The sequence below is a fragment of the Clinocottus analis genome, unplaced genomic scaffold (genome assembly GCF_023055335.1).
Source record: "Clinocottus analis isolate CAN_PGR_092001 unplaced genomic scaffold, fCliAna1.0.p SCAF_8, whole genome shotgun sequence".
In the NCBI taxonomy this organism is placed as follows: Eukaryota; Metazoa; Chordata; class Actinopteri; order Perciformes; family Cottidae; genus Clinocottus; species Clinocottus analis.
In genome coordinates this window covers 12,668,819-12,684,633 of record NW_027176240.1, presented here as the reverse complement: position 1 = coordinate 12,684,633, position 15,815 = coordinate 12,668,819, and the positions used below count along the sequence as shown (strand labels likewise).

The 15,815-nt window shown below is 37.7% G+C and overlaps 1 protein-coding gene across 1 annotated transcript in view; it reads right to left on the bottom strand.

Moving 5' to 3' along the window:
• col19a1 (collagen type XIX alpha 1 chain) overlaps positions 1-7,304 on the bottom strand; it is a 91,696-nt gene extending 84,392 nt beyond the window's left edge. Inside the window, exons 1-4 of the mRNA XM_068568529.1 lie at positions 7,230-7,304; positions 4,545-4,667; positions 3,803-3,877; positions 3,616-3,715 (exon numbers count right to left, since the gene is read on the bottom strand). Coding sequence (XP_068424630.1) covers positions 3,616-3,715; positions 3,803-3,877; positions 4,545-4,632 — 263 coding nt within the window. The 5' untranslated portion in view covers positions 4,633-4,667; positions 7,230-7,304. The remainder of the gene's footprint in view (positions 1-3,615; positions 3,716-3,802; positions 3,878-4,544; positions 4,668-7,229) is intronic.
• Between the last annotated feature and the right edge of the window lie 8,511 nt (positions 7,305-15,815).

The following is a 15,815-nucleotide window of genomic DNA, read 5'->3' as shown; positions in this document are numbered from 1 at the left end:
ATGTGCAATTGTTTGTTGGTAGAAAAGCACATGACATACAACTGCTGCTGTGACTATGAAACAAGTTGTCAAGGCGACTGCCTCAGTTGTTTCTCACTTCTGCCGGGCCATTTTCCATCCACCCATCAAATGCCCTCAACTTCCCCATGAGCCCGAGTCAACTGACTCCTTACCCACAGTCTGTACACTAGACCTTACATTACATTACATTACATTTAATTTAGCGACGCTTTTATCCAAAGCGACTTACATTTTTTCTCTCGACACCGTAGACGCAGCAACGTGGAGCAATTCAGGGTTAAGTGTCTTGCTCAAGGACACAACAACAAGGACTAACGGAGCTGGGGCTCGAACCTCCGATCCTCTGGTTGAAAGACGGGCATGCTAATCACAGTCGCCTTCCACCTTCAAGGTGTTGGGGTCGTTATGACGAAATAAAGTGATACGACAGGCATAAAACATCTTTCAGATTGTGATAATCAATCAAATATTGTTTTCATTCTATCTGTGCAGCCCGTTATGAAAGGACCGGTGGTTGGGGACCGTTCATTTAAATCACTGAACTATTAAAAGAGAACCAACCAATATATAAACCATTGATACATCTGTTTGAACACCTGCATCAACGAAACAAAAATATGTTCTCCATATTTACAAAAAGCTAAACCTATACAAGTCAGATAAAACTCTATATATCAAAGGAAAATGGGAACTGGAGCTGAGTACAATAGTGGATGATGACAACTGGGGAAACATATGTCCTACAGTAGCTGTCTCAGGGGGTCGGGCGCTATGGATAGAATTTGATTGGAAGGTTAAAATTAGGTTGTTTAGGACCACGCTGACAGCCTGTTTCTCTAGAAACAGTCCTACCCAACAAATGCTGGAATACTGTGGTGTGGTCTGTGACCATACTCATATATTAAAAATACATACATTTAGTTATTGACTACCTTACTGACAAGGCTCGACTTTATCATTTTGCTATATAATATTCGTGGGTATATGTATAGATGAATGTGTGTTCTACTTCTGTACATCACCTACATGTGCATGAAGGTCAAGTGAAGTCAGGTGGATTTGTTTTGCAATGTAAATTGCCTGTCTGTCTGCTTGTTTGCATTTGAGTACTTTTCATTTAAGCCTGGTGGTTTGTACACATCCGATGACACAAATCAAAATATTTGCATGTCGATTTCACAGTAAATATAGGGAAGTTAAAGCGCTTCAAGTTGCTAGGATGTGTGAGGCTGTACAGTGAAAGGTCAGTGACGTCAAGGCAAATGGTTACAAAATTCATTTTGGGACAGAAAATCAAAAATACAGACAAGCACTGTATTTTCCAGAAATGATATAGATGGTTATGAATTAAAAAAGAGTGAATCAGACCGACAGAATCGATTGCAGTAAATCCATATGATTAATTCTCTGACATGAGAGTCATAAACCACCGAAGCCACAGATGGATAAACAAACTGGTGATTGATTGATATACGATACCTCAGCCTTAGTGGCTCCTTTGTATCTATAATTCAGGCTACTTTTTTTTATATCTTTAGCTTCTACATATAATACAAAAATGGTTTACTGTATTGCGTTGAACATTTTACCTGTTACTAGTATTCTTTGATAATAGTTAGCATACCAGTACCATTAATCACATTGCGAGACATTGTGTGCACATTCAAAGGAAGTGTTAGTCCCATTCCCATTTCAAAATGAGCTATAGCTATTATGTAAAATTGTTAGGAAAATTAAAATTAATTGTGTGGTTTTGTGTTGGGCTTTATACTAACAGTTGTATTTGTTATAATCTTTAATATTAGACAAGAACAAACAGGCCGTATAATTTTCCAGGTACACATATGTGTCCAAAGAGGAGTGTGTATTATTCCTTTATCCCTGGGTATGTTTTATTTTGCAAAACAAAGTCTATTACAGTCCAAAAACGTTTATGTAACAACATTGCTTGCTACTTTACTGAAAAGAAAAATCACGCATTGATCTTCTTTTTCTGAACAGCTAGAGAATAAAAAGCACAGTTTGATTCAGACAGACAGCCATTACAGCACTGTGCTTTAATACTGTGTGAGCAACTTTTTAATACATGTTGCATTTTGCAGGGCCATTTCTCACCTCACACAAATGTTCTTTGAGTGTGTTAGCTCTGATCTATGCGCCATAACGTGTTCTGTGCTGAGTAGCGAGCAGAACATTAGCGAGATCTAGAAAGTCGGGCATCTATTGCTGCATATCTTGCGAGTAAAGAGAGCAATGTTTTAGTGGCTGTGGCAGGGGCAGAGGGGCCTCATGCTTCGTGCAATTGCCCTCACTTTCCTTCCTCAGCTGACATGCAGTATCACCTGTCAAAGTACTTAGATAATTGGATATGAGAGGGATCGCAGTCTGGCCACTATAACCAATGACACTGTCAGCAGTGTCATTGAGAACCAGCATCTTCTTGCACTATGGGCGCGGACTGAGGGAAGGACTGAGGTAAATGTATTTTCGACTGGCTGACTGGACAGGGAAGCAGATCACAAATCACCTGGCTCTATGATTCTCTTGCTGAGCCAGAGGGAGAGTGGCAGGACATGTTTACAGTTGCATGTCATGTAAAAATGCTAAAAATATCCTCCCCTACCTGAAGAATGACACAGTGTTCTCTTTCACTGATACGACAAAACAATGAACATCACAAAATGCTTTTTTTAAATACAAAACTTCACAGTCAAGTCAACTTTTTCAACTCATACTGGTTCATACCATATGTGCCACTGGTCTTTCCTGATACAACTGATGGTACTAAATTTAAGTGTGACAAATTAAAATCCCCACTATATTATCATATCAGCACCAAGGTGATATCACACAGCGGTCGCACCAGTTGACCAGGGGAATAAAGGTCTTCAGTAAATGGCACCTAAGTGTGTAATTTATGTAGTTATTTTAATATTCCGGTCTTATGATACGTTCTCCAACATTTCTTTTCATTCCTTTATGTCCCACTTTGTGCCCTGGAGAGATTTCTAGAATAAACGCAATATATATTAATTCAGTTGAAATGAGTCCCTGTCTAACGCCTCACCTCAGAGCTTGCCCTTATTAGCCAAAGCAAATTGAACTATTGCTCTGAGCCGGGTATATCTGGGTTGTCTCAAGTCAGCCCTTTCATGAAAACCAGTTATGGCTGTTTTATTTCTTAGAATATCACTGGATCTGAAGAAAGGCAAGCTTAAACCCTCATCATGTTCTGCACAGCTTCATGTCGTTGTGTATAAAATAAATCGATATACAGAACCGGTACATAAGGGGGGAAAACAGTAATAGTCTAGAGGTGTTAAACCAAACAAAGTCTGCTGTTTACTACTGCTCGACCACACATTTGTGGCTGTGTGCTTGCAATGCGCTTTTGTTCCATTACAAGAGCGTGATAGTGGGTAAAAAATGAAGCAGCATAAACTGTAGGGAGATTATTTACTGGGTCATGGTTGACGTGTGAGTTATCCTCACATGTCACGGAAAAAGTACAACATCTGAACCAAAATCAAGCCGAACATGAACACACCAGCATGCTAACACACACACAAACACACACATTAGGAGGCTACTCACTTTGTTGGCTTAATGAGTGGGCTGCTCCCTAAACGAAAAGACGGCAGGTCCTCTGTGATCGTTCCCTTTCGAAGAAGAAACTTTTCTGTGAGATCAAATCCTGTGAACAGGTGAACAACGTGTCACGAGATTTAAACACGCCAGTGTTGACTTGTTCACGAAGCAACTGTGTTCATTCACAACATACCTGTGATTTCCAGGGGACGATCTAAGACATCAGAAAACATGTGCTCCTCTACACTCAGAGGAGGACATGAGCCATCTAGAGAAAAGCCACCAAGAAGTTGGTTATGCTGGGTACAGGTGTTTATTTATATTTTAGACCAGCTTTGAGTATTATATTAGCGAAGATGATAAATTGATTCACAAATTAATTTCCACAGTGCATTTCCTTTCCAGTTCCAGAAATTGACATCAAAGCAGAAAATCAATTCACTTTTTTCTCCACCATCAATCTTCAAAACTTTAGTCGAAACTTATAAAATAACTAACCGAGACGAGACTGGGAAGTAATTCAGAGGCAAGCATAGATCTGCTTTACCAAAAATGAAATGGAAATTGACTGTTTGAATACTGATGCATGACATTTTTACAAGTCTAAAGATTTAGTTAAAGTTACCACACTATTAGTCTTTCCAAACATATAACGTGGATTCCCCAGCTATTGCCAACAAAAAGGCTGGATTCCAATTCAAATAAATTAGGAACCATAAATGTTTTGTAAAAATGGGTTTTGATATGTATAATGAAGGCTGTACAAAACCTCCTTAACCATAAAAGATGCAAATGTCAATATGTCTGTGAATATACATATCCATCGACATAACTCTTTCTATGTTGATACCAGGACATTTAAGAGAAAGACTATAGTATAACTGCACTCCGCTGTTGAAAGACAGAAGTTGATGGACATTAAACACACAACATACCTGTTTGTTCACTCACTGACATTCCAAAAGTGCAGGGAATGAAAGTTACAGTCCAAAGAAATGAAGTCCATCTTAACAAGCAGCCCATGGCTCTGTCTCTAGACAGCAGTCCCACTTGATAACCTGAATGCAGACAGAACAGTTTTTATTTCAAAATTCTGCTCAATTAAATATGAATACTTTGTCAAACTGGGTGCCATTAAATGTTTTTTTTTTTCCGCAAGTGACAACAAAGGCAGAGCTAATAGACAGAACATAACAGCAGATGCAAGCAAACAAAGACGCTCCACTGATTTGCATTACAAACCTGCTGCTCTGCTGGATGCAACAGAAACATTGACTTCAATTATTTTGAGCTCGTCTGGCTCTGAAACTGTCTGGTGCGATCACTTAGAAAAACTCAAAAACAGCTTTTCACTACTTTCTAGCTGCAATCATATTTCACTGTGTTGTATTAATTAACCTCAAATCTAATCTTTTAATTTTTCAAACCATCCACGAAATTAGATATTATTATGAAATCAGTGTTGTTCTGTAAATCCTCTCTGATTCTATTCACATTCTTCTCCTCCGACTCTCACGCCAACGTGTATATGTCTTCAACGCCTCTTTATTTTTTTTATGTAGCCACTCAATCTGGAGAATGCATTTCTGAGTCCTTCATTCTTTTGTGAACACCTGCCATACATAGATGAATATAGATGTCTATAGTTAAGCTATCAGGTAATGTTTCTGTTCAGGTTTGGGTTTCTTATTACGAGCCACGCTGGCCCTTGTTCTCCATCGACAGTTTGTATTTCATCAGGTCAGTGTGTCATCGCCACAGATCAGCTGTGGAACTGTGCCGAAGCTTGACTTCAGAACACAATCCACTACAACAAGATAAAGACAACAAAATTGGGAAATTTTGTTTTCAGTATCTGCCAGTCTTTGTATGCGATGTTCAGTACTTGATTGTTTGCTCCTCACGTCTGTTCTTTTGTCTGGTTTCAGTCCGAATGCCAAAGCCTTGATCTTTGTTTCTGTAGTTCTGTATTTGCACTGTTTTGTGTTTTGATCTGTAAACTGTCAGCAGTGTCTTGTTCAAGGACGTTGCATCGAACCTGTAAACTTCCAGCTACTACAGCTGCTGTAGGTGTCGGAGGATATTCAGCAGCGGGACCAACCCAAATCTTTTGCATGACTTTCATGCTATTGCAAAGAAGGCAATATTTTTTTTTAGGACATCCTGGATGGTAAAAGTGTGTTCCAAAGTTAAATCAATACATTTTAGCAGACGACTCCAACTTGAACAAAACACTTTCAGCAACTTCTGGATTGATTTGCCAGCACTGCTGTAATAGTGATGACAACTGAACACAAAAGAAATAATTTCAGGCGCTTTCCAGGAGTTGAAAAAGAAAGAATAAACTGAACAGAAATACACAAACAGATATTTGCAACACTTTATTTGCGACACCAAATAAAGAAATAGAACATTTTGATTCCCTAAAAACAATCGAACGGGTCTGTTTGTGAATCCTGCAGAAAAAGAAGTGGAGAATCATAACTCATAATGACTAACATGTTTTTTTTCAGTACCTGCAGGAATCTAGTTAGTGATAATCACGTTACAAAGACTATAATCCCTCTTTACTGGTGCACATTTATCTATTCCCACTGGAGACAGAGCCGAGGACTGAACTTGACCTCCGCAGACCAGAATACTGCTTCGACACATTTAGTGAATGTATGTGCTCACGGTGTGACCAACATTATCTTCCATGATACACACACCTTCCTTAACGTCCACGCTCTCTATCCGAATGCATCTCACCAATGATTTATTACCATTCATGTTGAAAGCACTTCTCCCAGCCGATCATAAAGTTGTGCATGCAGGCCGACAGTATCATGGCGCCAGAAGATGAAGTAACCATGCCACTTACAACTACAACCATGCATGGGCTGTAGACAAGCAGCACTACAGGGGTATCACGTTCCCTGTCTGTGTGAAGTGTAATGCCATTCCCCTCATTTCTGCAAATGCATCTCTAAAGCCTGCAGGCGCAGTTGCTCTATATACATGACTGACTTTTAGGTTGAGTTTAATTGGGGATTTAAGACCAAATGTAGTTCAGTGTACACAACACTGTTGGTGATCTGGATTTCCATCCCCAATTGACAATGTATTTATTTTTTGCAGGAAACCATCAGACACATCCAGCTACACAACCCGAAAGTCTGCACAAGTTACTCCATGCTGTCTCTCCATCAGTCAATCACAATAACTTCCTTGCAACACTTTGCAAAATTCAAAGAAGCGTGATTTCTCTGCGCGACCGCTGATTGGCTGGGTGTTTTATTTTTTATTTTTTAATAATTGCTGTATGTAGCGGCTGATATTCTTTCAGTGTCCGGACATTTCTCACTTTGCTGTTAACAAGTGATGTAATACGGTCCAGGCTGACTGCTGCAGAGCGTTCATAAATCAGGAATAATAAGCTGTCCGTGTCCCGGACAAGAGACAAGTTAGAAAGATCACACCATGCGGGGGAAATAAAACGCTTTAATACCGAGCGACAAAAAATGCAAAAGGAGTCCGTTGTAAAAAATATTTCAACAGGTTAACACGATGTTATCAAGCATTTTTTATTGATATTATGTATTTACTGTTAAATAAATTGTTGCTCCATGAGTACTTACAGTTGGTGAGAAAGTTTCCTCTAAAGCAGAAACAAAGAAAAAGCAGCGGACAGAGTATAATCCATGTGTGATTACGATCAGTCTGATTCCGGATTCCAGGACTTGGAAATAAAAGTCACAGTGGGATCGCCTGCCGGATCGCAGTCCTTATTAGTTGCACCGAGTGGCCCTCCCACTCTGTCATTATTACTGAAAAGCACCGTCAAGAGACTTGAGCAAACAGGAGGAACACACGCTGAAAGCTTTCACATTAGGGGACGTGAATGGTCAGCCGGGACCCAAACAAACTCTCTTGTTTAAGTCAGCCAGGTGCGGGAATTTAACACCATTTGATGGCTTACCTTTTTCTTTTTATCAAATTGTCTGAATAGAAGGGACTAATCCATGTGGATCTGCTTTGCATTTAAGTGTCTTGCCAAAGCAAATAATATCGGAACGATACAAAGAGTCTCAACACATAATTCATCTCGACGTGTTGATACAAAATAGCAGCTGTGTGGTCACCACATCGCCAAATGATACATGTATGACAGATCAGGATGTAATTAGGTGAAAGCTCTCAATATACTATTTAACTCAGAATGCCATGCGCAATACTTTACTGCTGGTTGAAGGCAACAACTTCAGCATCCACTACTTTCGCATGCATGTTTAGCAGACTTGTACATACACGTGGCATCAGGCTGCTAATTCCTCTATTGTTGGAAAGCCACATCCATGTTGTGTTACTGTGGTTTTAGGAGTTAATAAGGTTTCAGCACAGGTACTTTGTCCCCCGATGTTTTTGTTGAAACAGCACACTAGCAGACACAGAAACAGGTGTTCAGGCTCCCCACACATGGCTGTTTAGACAGATGATTTCCGTGCACCCGCCCCTTTCAGTCACGGGATAAAAGAAACAAAGAGAAAATAGTCTAAAAGTCTAGAGACGCTTTACAGTGAAGCAGGTGGCTATATTTCTTTGGTGACCATTATCCAAACATAAGCATTGAAAGTATTTGTGTTCTTTTTTTATTCTCTGTTTTTGTTCTGAGTGAGAACTGAATTACTTAGATTGCCAGCATCCCATTCATTGTTGTCTGTCCCATAGTTAAGTTGGGGGAAAAAGCTATCTTTATCTTTTCTGTTACTAGAATATTTGTTTTTATTTAATCATATATATATATATATATATATATATATATATATATATATATATATATATATATATATATATATATATATATATATATATCACTTTGCGTGAAAGTGATGGGAGTCGTTCAATTAATATATTAATATTAGTCTTTTGAGCTGAAATGCTACACAAAGTAAACTAGCCAGCACGTTTGTTGGATATAAGCCCCAGAGTGCACTGGAGTCGGCTAGATTTATGTCCTCAGTGTTGGCTCTCATTTCCCTTGCAGTTCATTAGAGATTGTTGGACTGACTATGATTTGACAGCAAGGTTCTGCACAGGAATTCAAAAAGACAGTTTCTCCATTTAATAAAATGACATCCTCTTCATCTTGGACCAGATTATTTTTACATTTAATAATTTTTTCAACCTGACGCCCAAGACAAAATACATGCAATAAAAACAGTTCACTGTGAGATCGGTGGATTGTTAACCCTGAAAATAAAATATCTTCTAGTTTTTCATAAAAATTAATATTCTTCACCTTTATTGTATAGGGGTGGCCTGGGCGTCTCAGCGGTGGATAACTCAAAACCCTGGACAAGACGTGGGGTTTTGTTATTTGGGGAAACTGATCTTTTCAGGCTAGATGAGATTCGGGGCCATGGTGAAACAATGAAAATGATTTGGCTTATAACACATTTGTCACTGGTGCATGGTACAACCTGGTGAAAGTTAAATTTAAATCAGTGAAATTTAAACACTAGCTTGTTTTTCCCATCAAGATGCAATATAATTTAAAGATAATAATTGTCTGCTGACAGAGAACATTTTGTCCTATCGCAAGCACAGAGCAGTATTTGGGGAATGTGTCATCTACTGTCTGATTTCACGGTCAATGCATCACCTAAACTTATGTGCCTTTGCTGTCACTAAATAGATAAAAGTGAGTGTCGGTGCAAAAAAGGTGACAAATGTAGTCCACCAAGTGCTGCATCACGGTAAATGTTCCAAGCAAACCTTACCAGAGTGACATCTTATAAACTCCAAGGTCCCATAAGCTGTCAGGGAGCTCTAGAATACCCTAGAGATGATTATTGTTTGAGAAATATTTCATACACGATGGAACATCACTTAGGAAAAAGTAGTTTACGCAAAAATGGGGAAATTAAATTAGGAATGAAATAGTAGTTTATGTAACTTATAATACATTTTTATCGCACGCAAATATAGTCTCAATTTCAAAAAAGATAGTTTTTACAAGAAATATTCTATTGTCAAGTTAGGGAATTAATTAATTAGTTATTATTCAGGTAACAACTAGAATCTGACTGCTGTTCATTGTTGGCCTGAACAGACTTTACAAACCTTTACTATTTTATTTACTTTGTTTCAATAAAAGTCAAACAATCTGTATTTTGCTAGAATTATGGTGCTCCACTTGTGATATACTTTTAAATCCTCACTAAATCAAATGCTGTCAAAAGTATTCAGGGTATTTTTCTCACAGTTACAACAAAAAAGTCCAGGGAGGTCTGCGGATTCGCTAGAGTTACCAGTACATTGTTGTCAAAAAAGATAAACTGCTGTTAATTATTTTTGTTCAATTAATACATTCCATTGACTTCAGAAATATAACCTTTAACCACATGGCAGAGGGCAGAAATTAATTTTATAATGCAAGAGAAATTAGTTTTTAAGAAGACCCTTGTATTTCTGCAATTGTCTTTCGAAATATTATTTTATTGCATTTCAGCTTTAAATGACAGTTCACAGTTCAGTGAAAAGGAGAATGACAAGGGAGCGCGGGGATGTGACAAGCAACATATTGTCCTGCTGTTTGGGAATCCAAGACACTACATGTATATGTTTGACGCCCTCCTGATGTAACTCAGAAGATTTTTGAAGCCATAACGGCAGAAATTGCCCTTTCAGTAATTGTTTTTTAACCTGTGCACTTAAAGCATCTCATGTATTATTCAGACAAACAAAGGGCTTCTTGTAACATATAGTTAGCCACAGCATGTGCCCCTCTATCAATGTTTTCCATTTGAAAGCATTGCATTGGTGATATCATTTGAGTCAGCAAAAGCCAAAATAAAAAATATCTCATGTGTTTTCAAGACATTTTAGGTTCCCCCAAAAATTCTACCATCTCGCTGTAATGAGAAACATTGTGTCCATTTCACAAAAAACAGTTTGTTAAAACAAGTGAAGATGGCAGCTGGAACAGCTGGCTCACAGTGTGTACAACAAGGTTTGACATCAACATTTTGAAACATTGGCAATACAATGTAAATACACACATTCACCTGAATATCACAAGATAAGGAAGACTAGACTGTTAACCTAGTTAGCTAAGTTAGCATCTTTTGCTATAAGAAGAGACACAATCAGTTCACATTTTATATAAATTGATCATACATCTTGCTTACTTGTATATTACTATCTTCTGTGTGTCTTACATTCCTATTGTAAATATGTTGTACGCACAATAAACATTTATGTGAAATTTGACTAACAGCCTTGACTTGGTATGGTTAGCTGTGTGAGCTATGAGAATTGCTAGCGTTAACGTTAGCACTTAACTACTGTCGCTTTAACTAAATGGAATTGTGAATCGCGAGGTGCAACCATTTCCCCAAAGAGAAGGTATGGGGGTGGTCCATCAAACCGCCATTCGGTCCAAAGTTCAACAAGCAAGTTAGAGCTGTAAGCAAAAGCTAAGCTAACCTCTGAACCATACTATTATATGGACTTGACTTTATGATATGCCATCTCCAAGAAAAAATTATATTTTTGGACGCAAACTCACAAATTAACTTACTTATGCAAATTAACAACGTTTAGCTTTTCTGCCCTCCAGTGGCTGGTAGTATGCACAACATAGGCTATACTTAAAAAAGCCTCCTTTCTGCATGATATTCAGTTTTGGGTGCCTCTATGAATCTGTATTATCAGCATTTCCATGAAAGTAAATGCTGTAAATAGTCTTTGCTAGATTTAACTAGAGATAATATGTTAATTGTATGTAAGTGGTATACACTCTGTATCTTCTTACTGTTACCAATAGCAAAGAGAAAATATGTGCCATAAACATTTGTCCATTTTTGCTCGCCACTGCTGGCATCTGAAATGTTCGTTCTTCTGAGATGCTTTTAGATTTAGGTATGGTGTTTTGATATAAGGGGCACATTTACAGTATATTGATCAAACTTGAACTGCTTTCAGTGGCAGTATTCAAGACCTGAACACATCAACCAAACACAATGACTCAATAACTCTCGTTGACACACATAGCTGCACGAGAAAGCAGAGTTTGAACTCACCAAGTTGAATGTATCTATATAATCTCTTTATAATTGTATAAATAATTGTTTTCACAATTTTCTATTAAAAGTAAAATAATGCCATCAAGTCAGATGCCTGATAGGCGTTCAAGATATCAAGGTTGAAGGTTGAGCAGAAGCTGCATACAAACCATTGGTTTTTAATGTGCTGTGACCTACACTATGCTTTGTTTCTTAAATCTGTGCATCATAACTTTAGTATTTTTGGTGTTTAAATATCAAAGGACTATAAAACCATCTTGTAACAAACCAACCAACTCTTCTTGACATTGAATGCTTGATGTGCTTAAGGTGGCAAATTCAGCACTCTTCTATTTGGGTTTTTGTGTGTATTTGTGTGTATTTGTGTGAGTGCACACATGTATGTGCTTTTGCAAGCGTGTAGCATTGTACTGGTAAAGGACGTGTATGAACGTAACCTCAGCAAACACTATTGTTTTGGGCAAGCAGTTGTTTGTCTGGAACACAAACACACTAATAGCTGTGTTCAGATTCTTCATTACGCCACTCAAGCCCCTATTGTTAAAGGGCTTTAGACTGAAAACACCTGTCCGTTTTTCTGTTTTATCATTTACTAACTTGACATATGCCAAAGGACGAGACAAAGAAAGCCTACCATGAGTCACTAATCTGTATGCAGACATAACTATTGATGTGGACCTTTCATCTGCTTATAAAAAGCCATTAAGAAGTTTCATTCATCATTTCTGAAAGCTCACCTGAGCATGAAAGCTTCCAGTGGCTTATGTAGACAATAAAAGGAAAAGAATTAAAAAAGACACAATAACATGTCAGTTTGGCCTGCAGCTATAGAATGGCTTGAAATATGATCACATAATTGAGCCATCTTTTGAAATGTAATGAAAGAAAAGTCAGTCGGTGGCAAACTCACTGTGCTAGCTTTATGAAACTGGCTCTCTTTGATATCGACTCAAACACTCAGTGGTTTGGTATCAAGTTTGAACCTGAGGCAGACATGAGTACTTTAATTAATGTGTCAAATCAAAATCAACCAAAGTCAATTTGTGGGAACAGAAACTTTAAATGCAATATTCTTCAAAATCATCTGTCATATGTATGACATTTAGAACATCTTTGTGAAAACACTTCATCTCTTATATAGCCAATTAATGAGACTTTTTGGTTAGAACTTTTCTAAATGTGTTATTACACCAATGACATGTAGGCTGCAACTAACAATTATTTTTGCCTTAAGTTATTTAACCAAATGTTCAGTCTGACCAACTGTCCAAGACCCAAAGATAATCAAAAAACAGTGAGGTAAGTTGAATTATCAATTATAAATGAGCAGCTTTAAATGGCACCACAATCAAAAGTACAATATTCAAACCTTGGATGACATTGTTGCTTTGTTTATTTTTGCACTGTGAGTTACATCGTGTTGCACCAGTACATTCAGTACATTGTGTATTGAATGTGGTCGTATATTGTACATTTCTGCTGTCTGTACAAAAATAACTACATGCTTGACAATATATTGTGGCTGTTCCTTGGCAACCTGCTCTCATGTGTTAGTTGAGGTTGTGCAGTTTTTGTTACTCTAAATTAGAAATATATTTACAGACTGACCCCATATCGCCACATCAGTTATCATCTCAACAACATCCAGCTATGCCACCAAAAGTCTGGTCAAGTCATGTAAGCTTCACCTATTACTCTCACCCTTCAGTGGAGGGAGGTCACATTAAGTGCTGACGGTGCATTTTTTCATCTTCAAAATGAAAGGACAAATTTGAAAGGGGACCAAGCGCTTCGGGGAGACAGCTATTGGACATATTTGGAACAGTTTCTGCAGCGTCTCAAGAGTGGATGAGAGTTGGATGTGATACTATTATTTTGTTATGACAGAAGTCTCATCCTCAGGAGACAACATGGAGTAGAGGTAACATGTGTTTTGTGATCTGCTCACTGCAGGAACCCCTGCAGCTGACTCATATCATTATGAAATCAGAGAAGGATTAAGATAATATACACCAATCAAGTGTAAGTCATCTTTTCCCCAAATCCTCTTTGATTTTCAAAAGTCTTAACAAATTCAAAATAAATTCTCAGCAGGCCCATTTGAACAGACTTAGGTACGTTGCTTCCTTGAGGGCACGTTGCCAAGCTGCATGATGAAGGCATTTGCAGTTTTGAAAGGTTGCATAAATTAAGTTGACCTACCTTCCCAGTGCAAGTTAATAATGGGTTCTGAACAAATTACATTAGTTTAATTAATTTTTTTTAAAAGTCTTGGGCATGAATTAATTTGAGATTTATCGTTATTGATTTTAGTGAGTTGAATTTTGAAAGTGTCCAAACCAATAGTGACCGACTAATTAACTGGGAAAAATGTTCATCATTCCAATTAGTAACAGACTAATTTCCTCCAATACAATTTAGAGAATTTTCACTCTGAGAAACTTTAGAGCCTCAATGTCACCGTGGCCTTTTATTGTCTACCCCTTGAAAAAGTAATTACTCAAGTAATAATTTAATTTTGTTTCAATGATTCTCGACATGGTGAAGCATGACTGCATACTCTTATACTGTTGTAATTCAAGGGACAATATACTCTTTTTACGGAGCACTTCTCCTGTCACTGGACGCTTAAAACGGTAAGAAGGGTGGAACAGTGGATAATCCCATTGCCACAGGAATTTGGATGCCCTCTCAAATGAAAAGATAGCTCATACCAGTAAAGAGTTGATTTTTATTATAAACTGGTATTATGAGGGATATATATATTTATACTTCAAATATACAAACACAGGGACTTTAAAATTAACATGGTCCCTCTCATCATTAAGATAAATAATAGACAAGAAGAAAGACCTTAACATGTCTCAAGTAGCAGCAAGGATATCTGACAGTACTGATTATATTGTGAAATTCATATTAAAATGACTCTTACATTGGCCATGATAGGACATGGGGTAGTAGAAAACTAGATATCGGTTTTACCTATTCCTATCAGGGGAAGTTTATGGAAACATGTCTGGCATACAGAATAGACTGGCATTGCCAAGCGCTAACCTCAGAGAGGAGACAAAAAAAACAACATAAACTTCCCGGGAGAATGATATATTTAGAAGGCCAACCCAAAGAAAGAAAACTGAGGGAAAAGAAGTCTAATGTATTTAAAGCAGATATATGGGCTTCATAAAACACACTGCAGTGAGCCATTGCTCAGACAGCAGTACTAATATGAAATTTTGCATTTGACTTGTTAACAATGTTTATTTGACGAGGAATACATAATCATATCAGGGTACTCCACCACCAGCACCAAAGAGAATGTCTGTTTGCTTGTGTGGGCCACTCCGGTGGATAATTGATAGCGAGTATTACCCCACTGATCTGCTTTACACACAGGAATGCAGCTACATGTGCACCACACCCTAATTTCCAGTGACCTACTTCTACTTTTCCAGCAAATCTAAAGCTCACTGTACCAGATGAGTTTTCCGGATATACTGGATGAATACTGAATGCCAGTTTGATTGCCTAGTGTCCACTTATCAGGCAATGTGCCAAACGGATAGTACAGCTCAGGTGAGCCAAAGCGCTTGTGTAAATATTTGATATAAAACTTTTTTTTTTTTTATCAGTTTAGAATTTATGATCCATTGCTTAATGAGAACACCTAACACTGTAAAACTTGTAAAACTATTTTGATAGGTTGATGCTTTAAAAATGCAAAACCAATTATAATAAAAGCTATAGTAACAGTTATAACAACGCATTTGAAATGTATGAGCACATTTTTCTGTTCATGCTTCTGTGGTTTTATAAGCCAAAGTTTTATTAAAAGTATCTGAATATTTTTTCCTCACAGATGGTAAAGTATAATATGAAACTAAAACTTTGACGATAGCTGACCCTGATTGTATTTTTCATCAAATTTATGCCAAAGTTCCTTAGCCCTATATTGTATTGGTGCCTTCCTCATCCACCACCAGTAAACATTACATTCTACACTTCACTAAATGGCTGTAACAGTAAAGCCTACACACACATAGACAATATACACACACATGGGCATATCAACAGAGGCTGCAGCGCTTCACCATAATGACGTCAACAGGAGCACGTGGCTTTGTTATTGCAGGAAGTAAA